The 26,236-nt window shown below is 44.1% G+C and overlaps 2 protein-coding genes across 3 annotated transcripts; one reads left to right on the forward strand and one right to left on the reverse strand.

Annotated features, from left to right (window-relative positions):
* Positions 1–7,598: 7,598 nt before the first annotated feature.
* Positions 7,599–10,183, forward strand: LOC141642749 (uncharacterized). 2 transcript variants are annotated; one of them, XM_074451667.1, is made up of 5 exons: positions 7,599–7,683; positions 7,797–7,934; positions 8,050–8,187; positions 8,311–8,420; positions 9,691–10,183. In XM_074451667.1, exons 2-5 carry the CDS (start codon positions 7,815–7,817, stop codon positions 9,905–9,907), a joined length of 585 nt encoding a protein of 194 aa, XP_074307768.1. In that variant the 5' UTR covers positions 7,599–7,683; positions 7,797–7,814; the 3' UTR covers positions 9,908–10,183. The 2 variants fall into 2 exon arrangements, with proteins under 2 accessions (XP_074307768.1, XP_074307769.1); XM_074451668.1 differs by having other exon boundaries at positions 7,655–7,673.
* Positions 10,184–11,079: 896 nt separating this feature from the next.
* On the reverse strand, positions 11,080–14,151 carry LOC141642748 (pyruvate dehydrogenase E1 component subunit beta-like). Its single transcript, XM_074451666.1, has 4 exons — positions 13,901–14,151; positions 13,541–13,644; positions 13,250–13,284; positions 11,080–12,208 (listed from the first exon to the last, which is right to left on the reverse strand). The coding sequence occupies exons 1-4, from the start codon at positions 13,974–13,976 to the stop codon at positions 11,236–11,238; spliced, it is 1,188 nt and encodes a 395-aa protein (XP_074307767.1). The 5' UTR covers positions 13,977–14,151; the 3' UTR covers positions 11,080–11,235.
* Positions 14,152–26,236: the final 12,085 nt, after the last annotated feature.

Raw genomic sequence — 26,236 nt, forward strand, 5'->3', positions numbered from 1 at the left:
TGACAGCGTTGATGAGGAAAGAGAACAGGTTTCGTTGGGATGAGGGTTGTGAGACGGCGTTCCAGACATTAAAGGAGCGTTTGACCACGGCTCTGTCCTAGCACCGCTGAAGGGAGCGAGAATTTTGAGGTTTATACAGATGCCTCGAAGAATGGGTTGGGATGTGTGTTGATGGAGAATGGTAAAGTGATTGCCTATGCTTCTAGGCAATTGAAGCCTTATGAGGAGAATTACCCTACTCATGACCTGGAGTTGGGTGCGGTGGTGTTTGCTCTCAAGATTTGGAGACATTACCTGTATGGAGCAATCTTTAAGGTATTTTCCGATCACAAGAGTCTCAAGTACATCTTCACGCAGAAGGAGTTGAACATGAGACAGAGGAGGTGGATGGAGTTGATTGGCGACTACGACATGAAATCATCTACCATGAAGGGAAGGCCAATGTTGTTGCTGATGCTTTGAGTAGGAAGAGTGTACATTCCTTGTGTACAGCTCTATCTTTGATGAGATTGAGGATGAGGTAGCGAGCTTTGGGATTCATATGATGCGAAAAGGAGATGCCATGGGTGATATGACAAAGACATATGGAGTTTTATGATGACATTCGAGGTAAACAGGGCTTTGGATCCTAAGATAGTTGAGTGGAGAGTCAGGGTAGAAAGGGACAGTGTCCGGTTTTGATACATCTGAGATGGTAGTTTGAGGTTCGATGGTAGGTGGTGTGTTCCTAATGATGAGGAGTTGAAAAAGACAATCATGACAGAAGCACATTGCACACCATATTCATTCACCTGTGGAGACAAGCTTTACAAAGATTTGAAGAAAACGTTTTGGTGGCACAGGATGAAGAAAGAGACAGATGAGTTTGTGTCCCGTTGTTTGACATGCCAGAGAGTTAAAGGGGAACAGAGGAGACCACAAGGTAAGATTCAGTCTTTAGAGGTGCCTGAGTGGAAGTGGGAATCCATTTCCATGGATTTCATTATGGGTTTGCCAAAGAGTCAGCAAGGTAACAACATGATTTGGGTGATAGTGGATCGCTTGACCAAGTCGGCTCACTTTGTTCCAATGAAAGATACATGGACTAAGGCACAATTGGCTATGGCCTATCGAAAGAACGTGCTTAAGTTACATGGAGTCCCTAAGGACATAGTGTCCGACAGAGATGCGAGGTTTATATCGAGGTTTTGGAAGGAGTTGCGGGAATCGTTGGGAACGACTTTGAAGATGAGTACGACATTTCATCCTGCGACAGATGATGGACGATCGAGAGAACAATCAAGACCTTGGAGGATATGTTGAGAGCTTGTGTGATGGATTTTGGTGGTAGGCGGGAGCGAGAGGTTGGACTTGATAGAGTTTTCTTACAACAACAGCTATCACACTAGTATTGGTATGGCACCGTTTGAGGCTTTGTATGGGAGGAGATGTAGGAGTCCAATCTGTTGGGACGATAGTCTTTGAGGCGTAGTTTTAGGACCAGAGATGGTGCATGAGATGGTTGAACAGTTAAGATGATCGGGGAAAGGATGAGAGCGGCTCGGGATCGACAGAAGAGTTATGCAGATCTACATCGTCGGGATATAGAGTTTCAGGTTGGGGATAAAGTTCTTCTGAAAGTGTCTCCTATGCGCGGAGTTATGAGATTTGGGAAGAAAGGCAAGCTAAGTCAGAAGTTTATAGGGCCGTATGAGATCTTAGAGCGAGTTGGAGAGGTTGCTTATCGTCTGGCTTTACCTGCCGCGTTAGAGAGAGTGCATAATGTGTTTCATGTATCGCAGCTGCGGAAGTATGTGAGTGACCCGTCACATGTGTTAGAGGCAGAGAGTTTAGAGCTAGATGAGTCCTTATCATATCTTGAGGTGCCTAAGCAGATCCTAGACCGAAAGGTTAGAAAGACTAGGAGTGGGGAGACAGTTTTGCTTAAGATCCTGTGGTCTAATCACGAGACCGAGGAAGCTACATGGGAAGCCGAGGAGATCATGAAAGAACGCTACCCTTTCCTTTTTGATCAGGTATGTATGGTTACGGGGACGTAACCTTGTTTCTTTTAGGGGGGTAGGAGATGATCGCGAGAGTTTTTAAGAGTTTTATACACCTTTTATATGTTGTGTCGGGATGTTGTCTTGGGTTGTATCATGTTTTTGTTTGATTGTTGAGTCGGGAATGTTGAGGGAGTACCTTTGTTTTTGGTAGTGGTTTGAACTTCGGGGACGAAGTTCTTTTTAAGGAGGGAAGACTGTAATACTCCGTATTTATGGTCTTGGGGGTACTCTATCGAGTAGCCCTTACTCTGTCAGTAGGGGTGTGTCGCGAGAATAAAATAGTTTCGACTGTTGGGCACTCGATCGAGTAGTCAGGGGCACTCGATCGAGTAGGGGGGTACTCGATCGAGTACCTTGGGTACTCGATCGAGTGTCCGGTTTATCGGGGGTTTTTCTCGGGATTTGTTAATCACGCGATTAAGGTATATAAACATATTCGTCTTTATTCTAAAACACTTTTGCCAAAACCTAAAACCTGTTTAAGAGAGAAAGCAGTTGGTCCTTCTTCCTAATCGCGTTCTTGACAATTCCCGGAGCTCAGACGGTCGGTTTGCATCGTAGTTTGTGTCGTTGGATTCCTTGCGTCAAGGGTAAGCTTCTAGCATAATTTTTATAACGTTTCGTTGAGATTAGTGAAACCCTAATTTAGTAATTGGGGGTTTTTATGAATAAGTGATTGAATAGTAGTATTCATGTGTATATGTTAGGAGGAGAGTTCATAGAAGAGGCGTTTTGAGACAAATTGTAGATACCGTGCCTTGTGTGCTTTCCAGGTAGGATTTCCTACTCAGTATTAGTCCCATAATGGGATGTTGGTGATGTGCTGTAGTTAGTTGATTGATTTATGATGATTGTAATTGTAATTGTGTTTGTGATTGTGGTTGTGTTGTGGATGGTTCTCGAGATGCGTTCTCGGCTGAGTGGGGTCACTTGCGGGAGTGATCTCACGCCCTAGTTTCGCCTTCATGGAACCCGCCACGAAGGGATGTGCACATTAATGATACAGGGTTATCGCTCGTACGATGAGCGGGGCTTAGGTGGGAACGGCTGCGGTCCCCCACTGGCAGGGCTGGTCCAGTGGACAGTCAGTGATTGAGACGGTTGATTGGTGTGTGTGTGTGTGAGGCAGTTCAGCTGTCTATTTGTCTTATTATTGATATGTACATTGATTGTGTGATTAGTACTGACCCCGGTGTTGTTTTGTAAACCTGCGGTGATCCATTCGGGGATGGTGAGCAGATATTGAGCAGGTATAGAGATGATACGGGGATAGCTGGGATGGCCACGACATGATGATAGAGTCTTCCGCTGTAGTTTAGTATTTATTTATATTTCAGTTTGAGAACAGTTAGTTGGGATAATGTAATGTACTTCAGTTGGTTTGAGGATTGTTATCATTCGTTAAACTATTAATAATAAATGTTGTTTCTTTATCGCTGTTGTTTGATTATCATGCCTCGGGCAACCGAGATGGTGATGTCTCCATACCTGAGTGGTCCTGGTAAGGCACTCGGAGTATGGGGGTGTTACAATTGCTGTGTAAAGTAAGGTTGGTCGGAGAGATTAGCGGGTGGTTGGAGATTTTTAGTGGGTCTTTTAATGAGGTTATGATGCTTTGTTTGATTTGAAATTTGAAATGTAAATAGCGGAAGTGCAAGATAGGCCTTAGTTGTGTTGTTTGTGGTTGTTGTTCGTTATAAGTGGTGGTTCGAGGGGAGTTAATTTGGAGGTAAAAAACATTCAAAAGAATGTCAAAGTAGGATTTTTTTTTGTGGGTCAATTCAGTCACCTCAAACCACCACTTACAACAAAGAACCACAAAAAACAACATAACTACGACCTACCTTACACTCCCTTCTATCTATATACCAAATTTCAGACCAAATAAAGCACCCTAACCCCCATTTAAAGACCCACGAAAAACCCTATGACCACTCGCTTTAGAGCTAGCCTCTCCAACGAGCCTTACTTTACACATCAATAGACCCCACAAAAAATTATGGTCCTAATTTAAAAAAAATTGTTCAGCGGGCCTAAATTTGTTGCCCGTGTCCATTATAGCAGGCCTAATTTGATTGTCCATACCCGCCCATCAAAACATGCGAGATTCTAAACAAATGAAAACATTAAATCCAATCTCTATATATTCCACTGATCTTTCCTTTGCTTTGCAAGCTCTGCAGACGAGTTCTAATGTCCTGCTGCACATCCAGAATCAAGTTCCTTGGCCTAAGAAGCAGCCCTTCTAACTTGCACTTATTACACATCTCCCAAATCCTATATGTTAAAGCTTGAATTGTAATACTACGGTTTTATGAGTCTCTGGGTACTCTATCGAGTGGGCCTTACTCTGTCGAGTAAGGGTATTTTGGATTTTAAAATAGTTTCTGTCTGTAGGGTACTCGATCGAGTAGCCTTGGTACTCGATCGAGTAGGGGGCACTCGATCGAGTGGCTCGGTTTACGGGTAATGTTTTGTCGGGTTTTGTTAATAATGCGAATTGAATTAATATATAAACCTTTCCGTCACTTTCATAATACACATTTATTAAACCTAATCACTCCAAAAGAGATTTCAAACTACGTTATTCGCATCGTTCGCATTATTGACAAATCTCGGAGCTTGAGAGGTCAGAATCTATCGTTCTTTACATCCTTGTGATCCTTGCGTCGAGGGTAAGATCTACGTACCGATTTTATAGTATTTTATTAAAGTTGTTTAAACCCAAATTTGGGGATTTGGGGGTTTTGTTGGTTTTTGTGATTGTTAGTAATTATGTGATCATATGTTAGGAGGAGAATTCGTAGAGGAGGCTTTTTGATAACAGCTGTTGAGATCGTCTGATTGTTCTGCATTCCAAGTAGGGTTTCCCTACTCAGTATTATTCACATATGTGTTGGTTGTGATCTTTGTTTGTTGAGTATTATCATACGAGTATTGTGACGGTTGTTGGAATTGTTTATTGCTGGTAGTTATGATTGATTGTATCTGTCTGTGGTATTCGGGGTGCGTCCCTAGCTGAGTGGAGTCACTTGCGGGAGTGACTTCACACCCATTATTCGCCTTCTGTGGAACCCGCCACAGAAGGGATGTGCACATTAATGGATTTGGGTTATTCGCTCTATGGTATGAGCGGGGTTTAGGTGGGAGCGGCTGCGGTCCCCCCACTGGCGGAGTAGAGTAACCTGTTGCGACGGGTGCTCTGGCAGGACTACACACTTTAGTGTGTAGTCGGTGATGAGGAGTTGATTGTGGAGTTTGGGTTATGTGACGGTTGAGACATGTTGGTTTTTGTCTTATAATAGTTGTTTATGTATTATTGTGTGAATAGTATTGACCCCGTTTTATTGTTTTAAAAACTGTGGTAATCCATTCGGGGATGGTGAGCAGTTGTTGAGCAGGTATGAGTCGAGACGTATGGGCTAGCTGGGATGTGTCACCTTCAGATGATAGAGTCTTCCGCTGGAACTTGAGTAGTTTATCAGACATTTGTTTAGTTGTTTAGACAGTTGGCTTATGAACATGTAAACCGTTTTGGCAGTTGGTTTTTGGATTGTATTCACTTTAAAGTTATACTATTTAAAAGTTGTTTCTTTATTTTCTTTTGATTATCATTGCCTCGGGAAACCGAGATGGTAACAACTTTATACCTGAGTGGTCCTGGTAATGCACTTGGAGTATGGGGTGTTACATGAATACCTGCAACAATCACTTTCTTTCTGAGCAAATTCCTCATGCGAAGCTTTAACCACCACTGTATAAAGTTGTTATCATGGATAAATGTCTTCATTAGCCCATTAAACAAAGCCAAACATGCCTTACTATACTGACACTCAAAGAAAAGGTGAGTGTGACTTTCTTTCTGAGCCCCACAAATACAGCAAACGATATCTTCACACATTTTCATTTTATGAAGTCTGTCTCTGGTGAGCAATCTGCCATGAGCCACAAGCCATCCAATAAAGCAATGCTTGGGAAGACTCAGATTGTTCCAAACAAAAGGAGTCCATTCCACCTTATTAGCAGGAGCCCCCAGCCATTTGTATCCATCATGTATAGTATAAATGCCCCCCTGTTTCATCCACCAGTCTCCACAATAACCTGCTTTCATCCTGTCTTTCACAGCACATAACTTCCTCCAAGACCAGCTTACTTCAGAATTAGGTAGATAATCAGACCACCCCCCATTTTTCATATAAATAGCAAGGATCCATTTGACCCATAAATGATCCTCTTTCTGCAATCCACCAAATGTATTTACCCATAGCAGTAGTATTTCACCTCCTTAAATCAATAACGCCTAATCCCCTTTCCTTCTTAGATTTACAACAGGTATCCCAGGAAATAAGGGCCGGGCCATTAGCTATCTCTTTGCCTTGCCATAAAAAACTTCTACATAGAGCCTCAACCTTATTCAAAATGCTCACAGGAAGAATAAAAATTCGAGCCCAATAACAATGTAAGTTACTGAGCACAGATTTAATTAACACCAGTCTACCTGCATAGGACAGTTTTCTAGCTCCAAGAGCCCTTATCCTGTCTACAAATCTTTCCACCAGCTTAGAGCAGTCTAAAGAAGTAAGTCTTTTAGCTATAATGGGAACCCCCAGATATCTAAAAGGAAGCTTACCTGCAGGGATCCCAGCTAAATGAATCAGCTCCTTAAAAGCTTCACTGGTAATATCATTACCATATAAACAAGATTTGCCTCTATTCATTTTCAACCCTGAGGCACAAGAGAAAGTTTCAAAAGCCCTTAGAAGAATAGTCACAGAGGTCCTTTACCCTTTACAGAAAAGAAGTAAATCATCTGCAAAGCACATATGAGATAGCTTCATAGGCTTACATAAGGGGTGAAACTTGAAGCCTTCATACTCTTGAACCACCTGAAGCACTCTGCTAAGATACTCCGTACATATTATGAAGAGAAGATTAGACAAAATGAAAAGCTTGTGATGAGGGTATGTTGGTCAATTTGTTGTCAAGAAAGGGATTTATACATTGGATTAAATTGTACCAAAATGAAAAGTAAATACTTTAAATTTGATTAAGTGAAGTATATTTTTGCCTAAGCCTTTTTTCTTCTTCTTACTTTAATCAAAATTAACAATTATTTCCTAGAAATTTTAAAAATTTTAAAATAAATAAATTCACTTACCCCGGCTTGTGGGGACCCGCGAAGCCCAATCCTGGCCGATTCAGGGCCTCCTCCCCTAAGTCTGACAAAGTAACAATTAAAGTGGGTTCGTTCCGCGCTAAGACAGGGAGCTGAGCCCAACCAGATATAAATCCAGCTCCTAGCCAAGTCTATTAATTAAAAATAAAATAAAATGGATGATCGAATTTGATGAATTCGCAAAGTTGAGTGAGTTATTAGGCATAAGAAAAATGAGAGTTGGGAGTAGACTTGACAAACAGATCAGGTCATATCGAGTTCGTATTCATATCACAGATAAACAGATTACAAACACAACCCAATTAAATTTCGTGTCGATCACATGTATAATTTGTGCATGAAAACTCAATTCTAACCCGTTAATTTTGGTTGTGTGTTTTCAAGTTTGGCCGGTCTAGTTGAGACTTGAGAGGCTTGAGGGAAAAGATAGTGTTGATAGGGAGGGACATAAGGTGAAATGAGGCATGCCCCTGCCCCGTAGAAGAGATGCTATAGATTTATGAGCCTCCCTCCATTGTTGTTGTATAAATATCATTATTCATTAATTAATACTACTACTCCGTAATTGTTTGTAGAAAAAGGCAATAGAAGAAATGCAGGGAATTGAAAGGCTTCGAGCATTAAAATCAAGTGTATGGTTATGGAGATCCGAATTGAAGAAACGCGGTTCTAATTCCTGGTCTGCTGTTGAAGACACATTCTATTCCACCAAGGTTCATCTTTTTGTTTTAATTCCTTTAATTTAATTCGATTTCTGAATTGGGTTTCAATTATTCGTTGATTTGATTTAGAAGGTTGATTATGAGATGAATATATTATTATGTTTAGGATACTTTTGAAAGGCACAGGGTGGTTTTTACAGTTGGTACTTCTTTAGCATCCGTTGGCACTGCTTGGATTGGATATACTCTTCGCCACCTTCATGATACCAGAGTAGATAAAAGACTTGATTCCATTGAACAAGCTGTATGTTTTCTTATTATCTCTTTTTCTATACCATCCATATCAACATTGTTGTTAGCTATAGAGAATTCTCTACCTCATATTAGTCTAGTAATTGACTAGTTTGGAATTATCATCATATGGTAGATGAAAGGCACTTTTGAGATTGAACGAGAGGAAATTAAGAAGATTGTAAATACAGGAAGTTTAAGTATTGCATCCTGCGCTGCTACTGCTGGGACTACTTTACTCATTGGGTTTGTTCTCTCATTAATAATATCGCTTCTTCTCTTTTTATTTTTCTTTAAATTTATTATTTTCTCTCATTATCCCTATTTTGCATCTCACTATCTTTTGTTACTTACACTTGAGACCCTGTGTGTCCCCTTTAAAGCACTATTTGGAAATTTGGATTGAAATTTTTGCCCATGACAAGTTCACATCACACAAACATGGTTTTATTCTTCAACATTATGTTATGCCTCTGAAAGAACAGCTCCATTTTGAAGTTATAATTAAGCTATTTCACATTGTACGCATATTTTGGGGTTTTAGGGAGTATACAAGTTCAGTACATGTTGAATTAACGTGGCCAATATCTTTAGGTGATAAAGCTTCATCTGCCTTTTTTTTTCCCCCTCCGGAAAGCCTCAGACACTTCAGCACTTAAACCTTTCAATCTCTTTGTGCTCAAGGCGGCAATATTTCTGATGAATTTGAGACATTCTTATGCTCATTTGCTTTCAGAGTTTACTGTATCATCCAGAGAGAGAACTAACATACAGTTTCTCAATTTGTCAAATTTGAATCTTCCTTAATGAAAGCACGGCCTTTTTTTTATTACAAATTGAGACACTAGGTCTCAGTTTACACCATGTGAGAGCTCCCCACCACCCCCCAACCCACACACTGACACACACACATATTCAATTAATTCTAGACTGAGAAGTGAGAACTCGTGTTTTATCTACTAGATCACATGATCAAATTCCCTTCCCCTTGTATTACACTGAACTTTATGCCTCCTCAGCTTACAACAATATAAACATTTCAAACAAATCTGCTAAAATTTCTCTTCACTTTGTGGTAATAGTGCTAAGGCCTTTCTATACTTAGGGCGATAGCTCCCAAAATGTGATATGGTTGAGATTTAATAATGGTATAATGATAATAATCTTTTTGGTAATGCTAATTTTTGTATATACTTGTAATTTCTTAAAAAACTTTATTAAACCGGGGCCTGTAAACCTGATAGAGGGAGTAGTATATAGGAAACTAGTGCATTTTTGCACATGATTGGAAAGCAAAATATGGGAAGTCGTTGACACTGACGTGTGGTTCAATCTTCTAGTTCGTAGGGGTTGTATTAGGCAAGTATCGTACAACTCCCTCCATCCATGTACATTGGCGGAGTGATTTCTCAGTTCTCTCCTGTGGCTCTACTAACTTATTTTACCATTTTTCATCTGTTTTGTAACTCGTCTCTTATTTTCGGTCCACTGGTAATTTGCTGTCATATCGATGCAGATATGCCTTGGGCTGGCGAGGTGGGAAATGGTATGCTAATAGAAAATTCAGGAGAGAACAGATGATATTGTTAGGACAGATCAAACCCAGGAGATGGAAATTACAACTTAAGAAGCCTAATCTCCGGTTTATCAGAATACCATTAATGAAAGCCAAAACTCCGAAAGATGCAGCTAAAAGCTCTGAGCAACCTAGTCAAGATTTACAAAAATCATGATAAAAATTCTTTGGTTAAATTTGTGAGCATACGATGAACCGACTGCTCAAAGATGTATGCTTCCCCACACTAAAGTCTTTTGTGGTTACACCCAACACCTCATTGAGAAATTCCAGGATGATTTATTTCTCCATTGTATCTGTTGAAGATGTATATAGTCTTAGTCTTGTTTCAGAAAGTCTATTTGTTTGTCCTCATACTTATAGAGAAACATGGCCAGGCATTTCAGAGAGAATGGAAATAAACTTATACCGAGTAATACATGTACTTATAAAATAAGGGTATTGCTTTTTGACATACACAATTTATTCTATCAATAAGAGTACAACTTAAACAAACGCAGCCGTTTCTTTTCCTTTGACTCTTCCTACGCCACTGTCGCTGTCCCCGTCACACTCCATCTACCCCAAGCCCTAGTAACATATTGAAGACAAAACTGAAAATGTGTAGTAGAGTAGATGCAAAAACCACCAATAATCAGATCAATCCAAACAGTGTAAAAACCCAATTTTCAAATCAAATGCCGAGAAAAAGCAATTAAAAGTACTGTTAGCAATGAATTGAATTTAACATCCAGCATAAAAATGTTCGTACTTTACTGAAGTTTAACGTTATAACATTTACAAGAACCCAGGGGCGATGCAAGTGCCAAGAAACAGGAGCAGGGTATCGTCATGCCCCCAAGATGATAAATTGATAAGACTCCCATCAACCTACATACCAAATGCACTTCCTTGTAACTAAAATGAGAGAAAAATGTAGGGAAAATGAGAGTAATGACTCATTGAGCACGGAAAGGGTAGCTGATGGTAGTTGTGGATCGGTGATTGGAGGCAAAGTAAAAGATGAAAAATCGAGGTCCAATTCCTCAACTTCCTTGCCAGTAATACCTGCAATCCCCCCATCAATATGTGAAGCATATTCATTCCAAGGCCAAACTATATTATGAGTCCTGCTTCTTTCTTGTGCTCTCCAAACTTTTAGGAATTTCATCAACCGCTTTTACAAACTTGGATAAAGCTATCTCAATCTTTCCCTAAAATACTGGAGAACAAAGCAGCAATCAGGGAGGTCTTTCCACCTAGACGAACAAAGACAAGTATCTCTCACCATCACGAGAGACATTATCTAACAGAAAATATCGTCAGGCAGCTTGATTATGTAGTCAGCCATTGAGCTCAATTATGGAAAATAACATACTATCAGATTTTAAATTTCAATCACAAATGAATTGAGTTCTTGGACAACATAACATTACTAACTAAAAGAAAAAAAAAAAAAAAAGCGGTAAAGGAAAGGGACGGTGCGTGTACAGTCTGAATGTCTTCCTACTTACACAACTGCTCAACAGCAGTAACAATTTGGGCGGGTTGGACAACTGTCCATTCCTCCAGGGTCCCGGCATAAGGGGTTGGAACATCCTGAGACGACAAGCACACAATGGGGGCATCCAAATAATCATGAAAGTTCTCATTAATTGCCGCAGTCAAACTGGCCCCAATGCCACCAGTTCGCATGCACTCTTCTACAATTACCACTCTATGCGTCTTCTTAACCGAATTGCCAATCGTATAAAGATCAAAGGGTTTCAATGAGCGAATGTCAATGACCTCCGGATCGTAGCCCTTGTTCACCAATGTCTTGGCGGCTTGCATCACATGATACCTCATCCGAGAATATGTCAAGATGGTGACGTGTTCTCCGGGTCTTACCATTTCGGCTTCCTCTAGCGAGAGGACGTATTCTTCATCTGGAATCCTCTCCTTGAGGTTGTAGAGCAAGACATGCTCAAAAAGAATAACCGGGTTCTCGCTCCTAATTGCGGCTTTCATTAGGCCTTTTGCATTGTAAGGAGTTGAGCATGCCACCATTTGGATACCGGGGATTGATTGGAAGTAAGATTCAAGACGTTGTGAATGCTCGGCACCGAGTTGGCGTCCCACACCACCCGGTCCTCGAATAACGACCGGGATGGTGAATTGGCCACCAGAAGTGTAATGTAGCATACCACAGTTGTTAGAAATTTGATTGAATGCCAAAAGAAGGAAACCCATGTTCATTCCTTCAATAACAGGCCTAAGGCCCGTCATGGCAGCTCCTATACCCATTCCAGTGAAGGAATTTTCGGCAATTGGTGTGTCAAGAACTCTAAAGTCCCCATATTTTGTAGCCAGTCCTTTGGTTACCTTATACGAGCCACCATAATGACCCACATCTTCACCCATAACACATACACGTGGATCCCTTTGCATCTCTTCATCCAGACCTTCACGGAGTGCTTCAAAGAGCAATACTTCATGCCTGAAATGCACATAGATAATATTCAATTGAAATAGGAAAAACAGTAAAAGTAATGGACTATGACCATGTTTTTCAAATTGTAGTAGGGTTACACATACGATATAAAATCGTAGCTGTTGACACAACCCAAAAGAATGTTAATCCATGTTCTTTTAACACCCGACTTTCAATCCTATCTCATTAAACTTCAATGGCTAAAGCCTCCTAAGCCTCACTGCTAAGAATGTTACCCTCATTACTTGTCAAAAAAGATGGAGGTCTACTTTGATCCCATTAACTCTACTCCTGTTTCGATCTCTGATATATATATTTGTGTAACACAACCAATATACCTCCAACCCTTGGGACCCCCCATTTGATATCTCAGCATGTACAATATGATTAAAACCTATCAGGGATATCACAAACGACTGTACTTGTAGGGGGAAGGAGGTTTTCCCTAGCGTCTACATATAAGAGTTCAGAAAAATTTGGATTTAAATTCTTCAGATCATCAAATATACACAAGGAGCAAAGAAAAACTCACTTTGAGACTTTATCTCATAATTGCTTGTCACAACCCAAACTTGATCGTTGTGCTATAAATATGACTGATACCACCTAAAATGCGGTTATGGTACCATTTCATGTTTGATTATGGAAGCACCTATACCTTGATAACGTCGTATAGGAGGGTGATCTGGGTCATATTTAATATTCAGTAGCATGGATGCTAACCGCAATATGCCATTTGCTTCAAACTCTATTCGCTACCCCTCAAGAGACACTGAAACATGTGGTTTTCTTCAGACCTTATAAACACGCATTTCATGTTGCATATGGCTTAAGTATGCCAAGTTTCAAGGTAATAAGAGCATACTCATAAACTCGTGTACAAATCCAGCATTCTATAAACCAAATCAACAAGAGTTTCGATCATAAACATTTTGGAGATACTAATTTAGAGCGTTTAGACCAGTAAGAAACTATAGAACCCTCATGCTTATTTTCAAGATCGCCCCGTATAGGTCTAATTTTTCTTACAAAAATTAAACAACATACCCAGTCTTAGAAGATGCCACAGGAGCTGCAGGAGTCTGCAGAAACGCGACAAACATTAAGCCAAACAAAATTCTTAATTCTACCCATGAAAGTGCAATTCTTAGAAGGTCTTAATCAATAAGAAAAGCTGTAAACTTTTCACCAAATAATTACTCCGTTCGTCTGAATCATTTGTTTACGTTTTTATGGCTTGTAATTGTAAGGGGTATTTTAATCAAAATTAAACAAATGATTGAGACGGAGAGAGTAGTATATCAGAAAATGGAGAAGTATACAAGAGAAATAACTCACAACAACAGCATTAGTAACAAGATTAGAAGCCCTGTTAATGGTGGGAATGGAACAGCGGTTTGGGCGAAGATCAGATCTTACAACTAACAACCCAACTTTATTCCCTATCAATCAAAAACAATAATGCAAACAATGGACACAATTGAAATTGATGATAAGAACAAAGTACATCAATGGTTTAATGGATCACCAATAATCAACTCAAGTTGATTCATTAATAGTAGTAGTACTAGTAGTAACGGTATCCGTCTCAATCATTTGTTTACTTTGAATTAAAATAATCCCCACGAACAAATATAAAACGTAAACAAATGAATGCGGCGGAGGGAATATAACCTCCAAATAAAAAAGTAGTCGTACCATGGAATTTGTTGGAAGGAGAGGAGTTAATTGCAGAAAAAGAAGGAGCTCCAAGTGATTGAATTGTGGCAGCCATTATAGTAAACAAATTGAGAGATGAATGCAGTAATAATAATAATAATAATAATAATAATAATAATATTAATATAAATGATGGTAGTCTGTATGATTTTAAGCAAATTTTTGGGAGGATTAAATGGTTAGTTAAGTTGTTATAAGAAAGGTGAAGAGTTGAAGAGAGTGGGCGGAGAAATCTAGGAACCAAGCTCCGTCATTGTTCGGTATTTCTTAGGTGTACACCGCACCCATTTTGTGACCCGCAACTAGGGATGGCAGTGGGTCGGGGGCCGACCTGACACTGAGGTCGAGGCACTGTCTCGGGTCGGGTATGAGTCTCATTTTTTTCACCGAATGGGTATGGGTCGGGTATGGTCTTAAGAAAATATTTGGTCAAATTAAATCTAAGTTATGAGACCCATACCCGACCCTTAGACCCTTTATTATAAAAAAAAAAAAAAAATCTCAACTTTTCTGAATTCATACTGGCAGACCGTAGTAACCCAACTAAAGTCTCTTTCTCTTCCCTCATCCCATAAAGTGATAAAACCCAACCAAACTCTTCTTACAATACCACCACTCCACCACTGACACAAGAAAACCACCACCACAGCACTGATACGCGACTGGCAACCACCTCTCTAATAGGCGGCGACCGAAAACACCATTAACGGCAGCCAACGACGGTCAGATGGAGACGGCTATCAAGTACAGTATTGATTTTTGGGTTCCGAGTTTGATTCTTTCACATGTATTTGAATGTAAAATTAATTTAGGTCTTCTTTGTCTTTCTTAATCTATTTGGTATGTATATTGGATTTGGTAGTGTACAATAGAGATTAATAAACTTATAATGTTAAAGTAGTATGAATTTTTTTTAATATTATAGACCCCATAGCTGTTAATCTTGTTACTAAAGTGGCTGAAACTCGGACCCGCGGGTAGACCCAGACCCTACCCTTACCCATAGGGTCCGGGTATGGGTCCTCAAATTTTAGACCCTTGCGGGTCTGGGTCGGGTACGGGTCCAAAGGAAAAATCTCGGGTCCGGGTCCGGATCTAGGCGAACCCTACCCAGACCCTACCCATTGCCATCCCTACCCGCAACAATACTACAAGAGAGACAAGGGTTCATTAGCACGTTATCATTCCAAGATACTATCATCAAGAGGTTTAGGCCTTTTTTTTTTTTTTTTTACTGAATTTATCTAACTGAACTAAATTTAATGGAACTGAACTGAAATTAATGGATCTAAACTGAACTGAATTGAACTGAACTTAATGAATTTGAACTGAATTTATCTGATCTGATCTGAACTGAACTATAATTGTTCCGGGTGTAATTCCGGAGCAGGATTTGTTACCACGTAAGCTTGTAGAATGATGACTTTGCTTGACTCTTCCTTTCGGCCTCTCCTGAAACAATGAACAAACTGAGGGCTCGGCTTGGTACCGAGCGAACTCACTCCGACGCTCAAGTCAGTAAACTTAAAGGGATTAAGTTCTGTGTTACTTGGCAAAGTATATTGTAGAGAGATAAGGGAGTTTGTACCAGATTAATTGTGGATTATTAGCTTGTTTTTGGGATCCTTTCCTCAATGAGGGTTGAGGAGTATTTATAGACTTTCACCTTTTGTCACGTAGTGGCCAAGTGGCTAGCAGGTGGAAAGACTGTTCTACCCTCGGCCGGGTGACCCATGGCAGGCCGGCGGGCCCTGTTGACTCCATGCCGAGGGGTCTTGGATGTGAGTACGCGGATGTGTATCCCGGTGGCTAGTTGCCTAGCCGAGACCCAGTGAATGCCGATCGGGTCGTCGGTTAAGTTTGTCCAAGTGTTGACTTCTTTGTGGATATCTTTGACCTTGCTCAATATGTTGACTCGGTCGGCGGGTGCGAAATATGCCCCATCAATTTGCCCCAGCGTAGTCTATGCCGTGGTATGGACCTTCGATGAGTGTTGAGCGTATTCTGCAAGTAAAAATTTCTTCCCGGCTTCTTCTTCCTCGGCTTGGTTCTCCTCGGGCCGTCCGTATCCCCCTCCACATGGATGTGTAAAGGGCATCAAATGTGGAAAAGAAAATGGCGCCGGCCGAGACCGAGGTTGTGAGTGCCGTGTACTTTTGATTGCCCCGTACAGTCTTTGCCAAGCTCGGTTGAACAGTGGGCCGTTTGGCAAGTAGATACCAAGGATCGTGTTGAAGAAGATACGTCGATTGGCATTTTGTCAAGGAGCGTGTTGAAGAAATTTTGTAACTGTTTGTCGATTGACATTCCATGGCTGCATGCTTGACACGTGGCTCGGCGTTGATTGGTTGACGCTTCATGGGCTTTGCCCTGATTGTCCGTTTCATGGGCTTTGCTCTATAAATAGAGCGATTAGCCCCGATTTTGGCCGCCAAAAATTCACTTTCTCAAAAAAATTTCTTCTCTCTAGCCTTCTTTGACGAAACTTCTCTCTAGTCTTCAAAGCGTTACTCGGCGTAACACTTTTCCAAGGTAAACAAACAAATTTTTCAATTTTTATTTATTAAGTATTTGTTGTCATGTCTTCTCGATCTTTGGACCTAGTAATCTGCGCAGGGGCTCCCGTCGCGCCCGATGAAGAGGAGGCACTTTGGTTGTCACCCGTTAACCGTTGGGGTCCCGGGCCGCTTTCTCCGAGATTGATCCAAAATATTTGGAGGATTTCGAGGATGATGGTGATGATGTTGATGATGACGGTGATGATGATGATGGTGATGATGAGGAAAGGACTCATTCCGATGAAGAGAGGCCGCATCTCTTGGATCATGGCGACGCCTGTAAGATCGGTCCTGATCGTGCTTGGACGAACAAGTTCGCCGATTGTTACAGTTACGAACTTTTTGAACATCATTTCTCCTTCGGCAGGGAGTATAAGATTGTTATTCCTAAAGAGGGTCAGGCCGTCTGTTGCCCTCCCCCGGGTTGTATCGGCGTATATATCAGACACCTGGAGTATGGGCTCCGGTTTCCTCTGAATGACTACGTCGTTGCCATTATTAAAGCGATGAACGTCGCCGTGGCCCAACTGCATCCGTTGGCCATCAGGACGATTATTGGTTTTGTATGGTTGTGTCTTTTCAAAGGGGAGGCCCCAACGGTGAACCTCTTCCGCCGGCTCCACCATCTCAAACCAACTACCCTAGGTGGCCATGGATGGTATAGCATACAAACCGAGCCGGCCGTCACACGCGACCAAGATGACGTCTTGCAAGGACTGGAGGGGGCGGTGGGTGTACGTTGAGGTTCCGGAGGATTATCCGCTGCCTCGGTCCTTCCAGCACCGCGTCAATTTGCGGTGCGAGAGCAAAGGGGAGCATGATAAATACGTCTCCCGGAGTAAGCTTAAGATGGATGCCAACAGGGTCCCTCTTAATGAGGACGAAAAACGGGCAATGAGGCTGTTTGAGGCCGAGAGGGATGGGACGCCGAAGGGATGGATGCCCCCGACGCAGATCGTTCTTCGGGATGAGTCGCTCGCCACGTCGGCCTCATACCGGCCCTCGAACGGGGTGAGTGGGGTCGGTGTGAGGCCCATCTTTGCTTTTTATGCTTCATTTTTGAACTTGTGTCATTTCTTTTGCTTAACTCCCTTTGTCTCTTTTGCGGACCGATTTGGCCTTAATCGCTCACGAGACCCTCAAGAGGTTAGGACTTGACAAGGACGGGAAAGTTGTTGATTTGCATCCTAAGGCCGCGACACGTGATCGCGAGACCGGCCCCAAACGACCTTATGGATCGGCGAGTTGAAGGTTTTGGATGCGGGGCGGCTCGAGAGGAAGATCGCCGTGCGTGCCGCGCCGAAAGCCAAGAGCAACGTCTACGGCGGCGACGCGTCAACTTCGATTCAACCTTCAATCCTGCGGTCCAAAAGGAGAAGGTGGTGGTCGTTGTTGATGTCGAAGAGGAGGTCACCGTTGCAGAGGAATCTCCTCTCTTACGTAAGAGAAAAGAGACAGCGTCTGTCTGCTTGCTGCCATCGCTACCGAGGCCGGCAAAGAAATGGGTCCTCCAACCAAGAAGGCCAAGCCTGTACGGATCTAACTTTGTGGCTCGGTTTAGGCCGGTTCATTAGGCGTTCCTGATGACAGGCTCTCTGGTATGTCAATAAATGTTGACATGGATGCTTTGTCCGAATTTTTGTAGATCAACCGCCGCCGTCTACCGGTCCCTCCGAATGGCTATTAGAGAAGCGGCATGTGCGGACGGGTGATAAGAATGTCTTTGCCGTCGTCTCCTCCTCCCCGAAGCCTTCCCCGCCCCGATTAGGAAGATCTTTGGCGAAGTGGGTGACGTGGCGGTGCTCACATTATGGAGCAAGAAAAGGTCATGGTGAAGGCGCCCTGCGCTTGAACGGCTTAGGCTTGAGCTTGATGCTTCTAAGCAAGAGGCCGAGAAGGCGAAGAAGGACTTCCGGGCCGCCGAAAATGATTTCCTCGGCGAGCGAAAGCTCGGGGAGGATCTTGAAAGGCGGTCCTGGCCGAGAGGGCCAAGGTTGAGGCTGCGGAGGGCCGACGCCGCTAAGGCTGCGGGAGGAGCGGGATAAGCTTCACTGCTTTCGACTTTCTTTGTTAAGAAGAGGGAAGAATGGAAGTCTCTGTATTTGGCTCGATCGAAGGCACACAGAACACAAGGTCTATCCTCGCCCGAGAGGGAGGAGGACATTGAGACGCTCCAAACCGACGTCATCCCTAACATGTGCGCCCAATACGGGACCAGGCCGAAGAAGCTACCGGGGAAGTAATCGAGAGCTCTTTCTGGCGGCTCCTTCCCGTGGCAAAAATTTGACCACCGCTTGATGATAAGGCGGGCTGCTGCGGAGCAAAAGGTCATGGAGGAGGCGGAGGCGAAGAAAGCCGGCGAGGAGGCTGCGAAGAAGGCGGCCCATGCTTTGAAAAGGTGAAGGCGGCCGGGGAGGAAGGCGAGAGGGCAAAGGCAAACTGAAGGCGCCAAGTCGGCTCTGGGTCGCCCACCGATGGTGATGCCGTTCTCTGCTGCGATGGCGGCGAAAAGCGAGGCATAGGGAGACGGGCGGTCGTCACCGATTCACCGGCATCTCGGATAGCTTCACTGTTCGGGGCCAACTATTGAGCCTTTCCTCCCCGCCATCTTTTGGCACTTAATGTCTTATGTCCGTAACCTTTTCTTTGTTCCTTCTCTTTTTGTAAACTCTTGGTAGGTTGTGTTTAGGCTATCCCAATGGGGACGGCCGTCGACTTCTTTCTTGTATTATCTGTAAATACTTTAATAAGAGTTTGTTTATTTTGCCTCCCGGCTTGGCCGAGGTCTTTATCTCATTTTCTTCGAGTTGTCTTCTTTCGTTATTAATTGAGCGCTTTTTCCGTTTACGCCTTCGGCTTGGCCAAGCGGTTAGAATGCGTATCTCAACTGTACTTAACGTTTTTAAACATGTTGGCGTGTCGGTCGCTTCCTCCACCGCCCGAGGCGATCAGATTTGCGTTTCCCAACCGCCGTTGTGAACATGTTAGCGTATCGGTCATTGTGTCCCCGTCACTCTCGGTGCTGGCGAGGTAATCGGGGTTCTGTGTGACGAACGCGTTCGTATCTGTAGACGTGTTGATCGCTTCCTCTTTCACTCTCGGTCTGGCCGAGCGTCCGATTTGCGTTTCTCAACCGTACTTATACGTTCCTAAGCATGTTGGTCGTTGTGGCGAGTAACAAGCTTCTTGTGGGCAAGTCGCGTTTCCCTCGTCACTCCGGCTTTGGCCGAGGCAACCGAGTTTACGTTTTGATCGCTTTTCGTATCTATAGACATATTGATCGCTTCCTCTGCCACCTCCGGATTGGCCGGGCGATCGATTTTGCGTCTCAACGGTGCTTATATGCTTTTGTACTTCGGGAGTGAGATGCTGGCTTTGGCGCGGCGTCTACTTTGGTAGGACTATGGAGGGGGATTCTTCATTTTGATGGAAAACTTGGAACACTTTTCATTAGATATAATCATGCGTTGGGGTGCCCACAACGGTCTCGGACACCTCTGCGCTATATGAAGTATTTTCTAAGGTTGTCGGTGTTCCGGTGGCTCATTAGAGGCACATCCTCCATGTCTGTCGGCCGGTATGTGCCGGCCTCATTTCTTCAACCACTTTGTAGGGTCCTTCCCAGTTGGCCGTCATCTTGCCATGGATGTTTCCTTTGTTGGTGGCGGCCGACTTTCTTAGGACTAGATCTCCTACTCTTAAGTCCCTTTTGTGGACCCTTCGGTTGTAGGCTCTTCTCATTCTGTTTTGGTAAACGGCTAAGTTGAGCCGTGCCGTGTCTCGACTTTCTTCGACCGGTCAGGAGGCTCTCGGGCCTTCCTCATTTTCGATCCCAGGTTAAAGGTTTGCGTTACGAATGTCGACACCGATGCTTTAATTGGTAGGACGGCTTGGACCCATGACAAGGTGGAATGGACTGTATCCCGTTGCTTCTTTCTCCGTGGTTCTAAGGGACCACAAGACGCCGGGTAGTTCATCAGCCCACCTTCCCTTTAGATCTTCAACCTTCTTTTTCAGCCCGTTTAGGATTGTTTTATTAGCTGCCTCCGCCTCCTTTGCCGTTGCTCGAGGGTGGCGGACGGAGGAGTATGCAAACTTGATACCGAGTTCTTCTAGCCAGTTCATCACCGTGTCACTCCAAAACTCTCGGTCGTGGTCAAATACCATGACTTGGGGTAACCCAAAACGAGTTATGACGTTCTCCTAAATCACCTTTCTTACGGCCGCCGTGGTCTTGGCAGGTACTGCGACGGCTTCGACCCATTTGGTGAAGTAGTCAACGGCGACGATCAGGTACTTCCTTCCTCCGGAGGCCGTCGGAAATGGCCCTAATAAATCCATCCCCCACTGTGCAAATGGTAGGGGGCTAAGTACTGGCTGCAAGTCTCGGGAAGGTGCATGTATCACCGGAGCATGCATCTGACAATTCTTGCACTTCTTGGTCTTAGTTCTGGAATCTTCAAGCATGGTAGGCCAGAAGTAGCCGGCTCGGAGAGCTTTGTGGGCTAGCGTTCTTGCCCTCATATGATGTCCACAGATGCCTTCGTAAATCTCTGTCAGTATGAGTTCCGCGTCGGCTGGGCCGACACATTTCAAAAGTGGTCTTATCACAGACCTTCTGTATAGTTCTCCTTCGAACACCAAGTATCTTGCGGCGATCCTCTTTATCTTCTGAGAGAGACCGCGGTCCTCCCAGTAACTCTTTTGTTAGTTTGTATTTCATTATCGGAGTCATCCACGTCGTCTCGGCTTCTATGTCGCCCACCATGCCGACGGTCTCGGTGATGCTTTTAGCATTCCTGATATCCACCAAAGACGGTGCGGTGATATTCTTGATGGTTAAACGGCGATTTTTGAGAGAGCGTCGGCTCGGTTGTTCTCGGACACTGGGATGCATTGGATTTGGAAAGATTTTAATTTTGCGGTGTCGGCTTTTACTCTTTCCGGGTATCTTACCATCCCATCGTCTCGAGCCTCATACTCTCCTCTCGATTTGGTTAGTCACCAATAGTGAGTCCTCTTCAACACAATGTGTTCCGCCCGGCACTCTAGCTAGCTCGACTCCGATTATCACCGCCTCGTATTCGGATTCGTTGTTTGAGGCCGAGAAGGTAAATTTCAAGGCATACTCAAACTCGTCCCCGTTTGGGCTGATGATAAGGATGCCGGCTCTGAGTATTTGCCGTAGAAGACCCGTCGGTATATACTTCCCATACGCCGGGCTGGGATTCTTCTTGGTATGTGCACTCGGCCGGGAAGTCTGCGCAAGTGCCTGCCCCTTTATCGAGGGCCTCGACACAGTATTGAATGCCGAAGCCGGATAGCTCTATTGCCCATTTGATGAGCCTGCCGGATTGTTCAAATTTTTCCAATGTTTTCTCCAATGGTTGGTCGGTTAAGACCGTCACAGGGATCGCGTCGAAGTAAGGTTTCGGTTTCCTTGCGGCAACGACGACAAACAAAGGCCGCTTTTCAATCGGTGGGTAATTTCTCTCGGCGGGTAGCAGTGTATGGTGACAAAGTAGATTGGGTGTTCTTTGCTTGTCTTCTTCTCGATGATTACGGACGACCGTGGCCGAGGTAATCGCTATGTATAGATATAGCGTCTCCCCCAAAGATCGGCACAGACGGGGTCGGGAGAGTTTGAAGATGAGCTTTCGATTGCACTGAAAGGCGTGCTCTGTTCCTCCCCCAGCCGAAGTCTTTATTCCCCTTCAACACTTTGAAGAATGGGGTGCTTTTGTCGGCTGACCGAGAGATGAAACGGGCGAGAGCCGCCATCCTCCTGGTCAACATCATAACCTCTTTTCGATTCCTCGGCTCCGGTAGGTCCAAGTGTTGCTTGGACTTTCTGCGGATTGGCATCAATTCCCCCGGCGCCGACAAGTACGCCGAGGAACTTACCTGCCCGGACACCGAAGTTGCATTTCATTGGGTTAAGTTTCATCTTGTATTTCCTTAGTGAACAAAATGTTTCGCTCAAGTCGGCCAAGTGCTCATTGTCGGACTTGCTTTTTACAATAGCATCGTCGACGTAAGCCTCGATGTTTCGCCCTTTTGATCTTGAAACACTTTGTCCACCAGCCTAGTGTAAGTTGCGCCAGCGTTTTCAAACCGAACGGCATCATTTTATACATGTATGTGCCGTGTATGGTGATGAATGCGCACTTAGGCATGTCTTCTTCGACCATGAATATGATGGTACCACGAGAAGGCGTCGAGCGAGCTCGATAGTGTAGCCCGCCGTTGCGTCTATTAAACTATCTATTCGAGGCAAGGGATAGCAATCTTTAGGGCATGCTTTATTAAGATTTGTAAAATCAACACACATCCTCCACCCCCCTGATGACTTCTTCACCATTACAACATTTGCTAGCCACTCAGGGTAAGTACAAGGCATGATAAAGCCCGCCTCTAATAGTTTATCTACCTCGGCCTTGATGGCATTATCCTTTTCGGCCGAGGAGTTCCTCTTCTTCTCGCTTGACGGGCGGCGTTGGAGAGTACGTTCAGCTTGTGAACGATCACCTCTCGGCTCACGCCTGGCATCTCGGCGGCCGAGTACGCGAAGACGTCTTTGTTCTTTCTCGGCGGTCTAGGAGGTCGGCTCTGAACTTTGGCTCCAGGCCGACACCGACAGTTACGGTGCGTCCTGGGTCAATCTCCACTTGCTCGGTCTCGGCTCCCTCGACCATGCTGACGTTGTTGGTGCTCATCGGATCACCCTCCCCGTCGTAAGGATGGGTTCTTCCCCTTCTCCGATTTCTTCGCCACTTTGAGGGATTGCATGTTACACCCTGCGCGGATATTTGGACATTGATAATTTCGTCTCTCTCGTCCTTTGAGACGAGCTTTTGTGCCTCCCCCCCGGTCCGAGACATACATCGGTGTCGGGGCCGGATGGACATTACAAAGATCGGCCTAGCTCAAAGTAACCCGGCCTATCAGAACATTGTAGGCGGACGAACCATCAATGACCACGAACTCGGATAAAACGTTCTTGGCCGCATCCGCCTCGCCGAACATCACCGTGAACCCGATTGACCCCGGGGGTACCAGGCCGGCCCTAGAGAAGCCGTACAGTGGGTTGGTGCGGGGACTCGGTCCTCAATCTTGACCCGAGGTTGAGGAAGCATTCCCTGAACATGATGTTTGTGTAGGCGGCTGTATCAATTAGGCACCTCTTAACCAAGTGGTTGGATATGTCCGGTGGACTACCGGGTCGTCATTTGTGTGGGGCTATGACTCCTTCGTAGTCTTTCTTTCCGATGGTTATATCGGGGACAGTGGAAGCGGGGATTGCTGTGGTGGGCACAAAGTTGATGGCTTGGTAAAGCTCATTTAGGTGCCGTTTGTGCCCATTAGCCGATCCTCCGTTCTCGTTTCCTCCGATAACCACCGGATCACTCCCATCCTCCTGGAATATCGATTTCTGTTCGCCCCGTTGGAGCTCGTTTCGGGGCCCCGACTACGTGCTTGCCGAGGGCCCCCTTCCGGATCAGCTCCTCGATGGCGTTCTTCAGATGCCGACAGTCGTCGGTCTTATGGCCGGGCTGGCCGTGGTAATCGCAAAATTGGTTTGCGTCGCCCTCCGCCCTCGTCTTGGGGGGTCTTGCCCACTTCTGCCCTTCATTCTTGCTCAGGGCATAGACCTCGACCGGTGATTTGACCAGGGGGGTGAGACCGTGATACCTCTTCTGGGTGTATGGTCCCGAACTCCCCCCGGCGCTCGCCGAACTCTGTTTCCTGTTAGATCTTTCAGGCCGTGACCTATTCATGTCACGACGACCTTCATCAGTATTCTCCCGGCGGCTCCTCCTTTCCTGGTGCCCAGCTTCACTGTGGCCTACTGATGAGTGATGTCGTCGGGTCACATCCAATCAAACACATTTATAATACTCAACAAACAACTAGTTAGCGGTAAGTCGAGGTCGATCCATGGGACGGTGTGCTTTGGGTTCTAAGTCTATCTATCTCAATTTATGCTAGTGTCACAATTTGGTTGGGTTTGTAGTTGTGTTCTAGACTAATAAAAGCAATAAAGTGAACCAAGCAATAAAAGAAGGATGTAAACAAATGGCTAAAAGTGCTAGGACGTCATGGCGTCATAGGGGATTCATGGTATTGATCATACAAACATGTTTACAATTATATGCAAGCAATTAGTGTTGTGGAGGAACCGAGTTGGGTTATGTCTTACGGTTCATAGGAAGGGTTGGGTCCCGGAGCCGAATCGATTAGATTGTACAACACCTACAAGTCGACTTACTTTCCTCCTATTCAACTTCTATGCATGATCTAACAAGACTCGAGTTGGGTTATATCTTACAAGTCAAGTTGAGTAGATAAGAGATGGTTGTAAATGCAAGGATTCATAGGCTTAGCATTTCATCAAACATAACATGTGCATAAAGTTGGCATCACAACAAGCAAGCAATTTATTCATGTGAACATATTAGATTAAGCATGAATCAATCCCATGTTGGTTTCCCCTAATTACCCACTAATCCTAGCTAAGTAACTACTCACTAATGATCAAGTTTAACATGTTAATAAGGTTGTCAATCATACTAACAAAGCCAAACATGATGAACAAGTAAGAAAGATTAACAATAATTAAAACAAGGATTAAGAGAATTATACCTATGGAGATTCCAAAATAATAATGCAAAGAATAATAGAAGAAATTGATGATTGATGGAAGGTTGTCAATCCCCCAATAATAACCCAATAATCTTCAATTACCCAATAATAAACTTGAATAATAAACTTGAACAATAATTAAGGAGAGATTAATGTGTAATTTGTGTGGAAAGATTGAGATTAATCTATTCTAATCTACTCCTAATCTAATCTAAGAGGAATTTCTAATCTAATAAAACTTGATAAAGGAGCCCCCCCCCTTTGATTATTTACAAATGGGGTATTTATAGTGGAAATTAGGGAGGATGCATTAGGGTTAACTAAGGGCTAAACTAGTAATTACACTTTTTAAGTTGAGCAAGGAGCCTCCGGGATTATCCGAGAGAAGGGCTTCTCCATTTCGTAGCTTGAAGAACGAAACCGTCTTTGTCTTTGTGATCCGTGCGGGCCGGGAGTCGGGACGGCCGGATTAGGGTGGACGATCCGAGCGGATCAAGGAACAAGACGCTCGGGTGGGCATGGGGAATCCGAGCGGATTGTAGGGAATCCGGGCGGATTCTCCTCCAGTGAATTTTCTTTATTTTCCCAGCCAGAAGACGTGCGTCTTGGGGACAATCCGAGCGGATTAGGGGAGACGAGCGTCTTCTTCTCGGGACGCGCGGATTCCCGAACAGCTTCTTTGTTTGACCTCGGATTGTAAAACGGACGTCATTTTCTCATCCGGACTCCTATTGGAGTGATTCAAAAGCCTAGATCGCTTGTTTTTTCGACGCCGTTCCATCTAACATATTTTCAGAGCCAAAGGAGCAACTCTTGGTTTGCGTTCCGAGCCATTTTCTTCATGAAGTGCCTTCCCTCTCGTCATTCTTACTTTTAACCCTTTGATCCTTCTTCATACACTTTATTCCTACATCTTTGGTCATCATTCTTGCCTCCTCTTCATACTAGTCCATCTAATATCATCAATAAGCTTCCAAATATGCACGAAAGACGGGAATTTCCGCCTTATTCTCTCCTTTTCTACAAAACATATGAAATGCGATAGAAAAGCAAATAGGAAGGTTTTGACGGATAAAATGGCCATAAAATGCTATAATAGTATGCAAAATAGGCT

Source organism: Silene latifolia, chromosome 2 (genome assembly GCF_048544455.1).
Source record: "Silene latifolia isolate original U9 population chromosome 2, ASM4854445v1, whole genome shotgun sequence".
Taxonomy (NCBI): Eukaryota; Viridiplantae; Streptophyta; class Magnoliopsida; order Caryophyllales; family Caryophyllaceae; genus Silene; species Silene latifolia.

Bases quoted from the DNA above. Each gene is read 5' to 3' on its own strand.
- LOC141642749 (XM_074451667.1), top strand. From the start codon at position 7,815: ATGCAGGGAATTGAAAGGCTTCGAGCATTAAAATCAAGTGTATGGTTA. The intron at 7,935-8,049 runs GTTCATCTTTTT...TATTATGTTTAG, and splicing joins ACACATTCTATTCCACCAAG to GATACTTTTGAAAGGCACAG. The intron at 8,421-9,690 runs GTTTGTTCTCTC...ATATCGATGCAG, and splicing joins GGGACTACTTTACTCATTGG to ATATGCCTTGGGCTGGCGAG.
- LOC141642748 (XM_074451666.1), bottom strand. From the start codon at position 13,976: ATGGCTGCCACAATTCAATCACTTGGAGCTCCTTCTTTTTCTGCAATT. The intron at 13,285-13,540 runs GTGAGTTATTTC...GCGTTTCTGCAG, and splicing joins TTGTTACTAATGCTGTTGTT to ACTCCTGCAGCTCCTGTGGC. The intron at 12,209-13,249 runs GTATGTTGTTTA...TGTGCATTTCAG, and splicing joins GTGGCATCTTCTAAGACTGG to GCATGAAGTATTGCTCTTTG.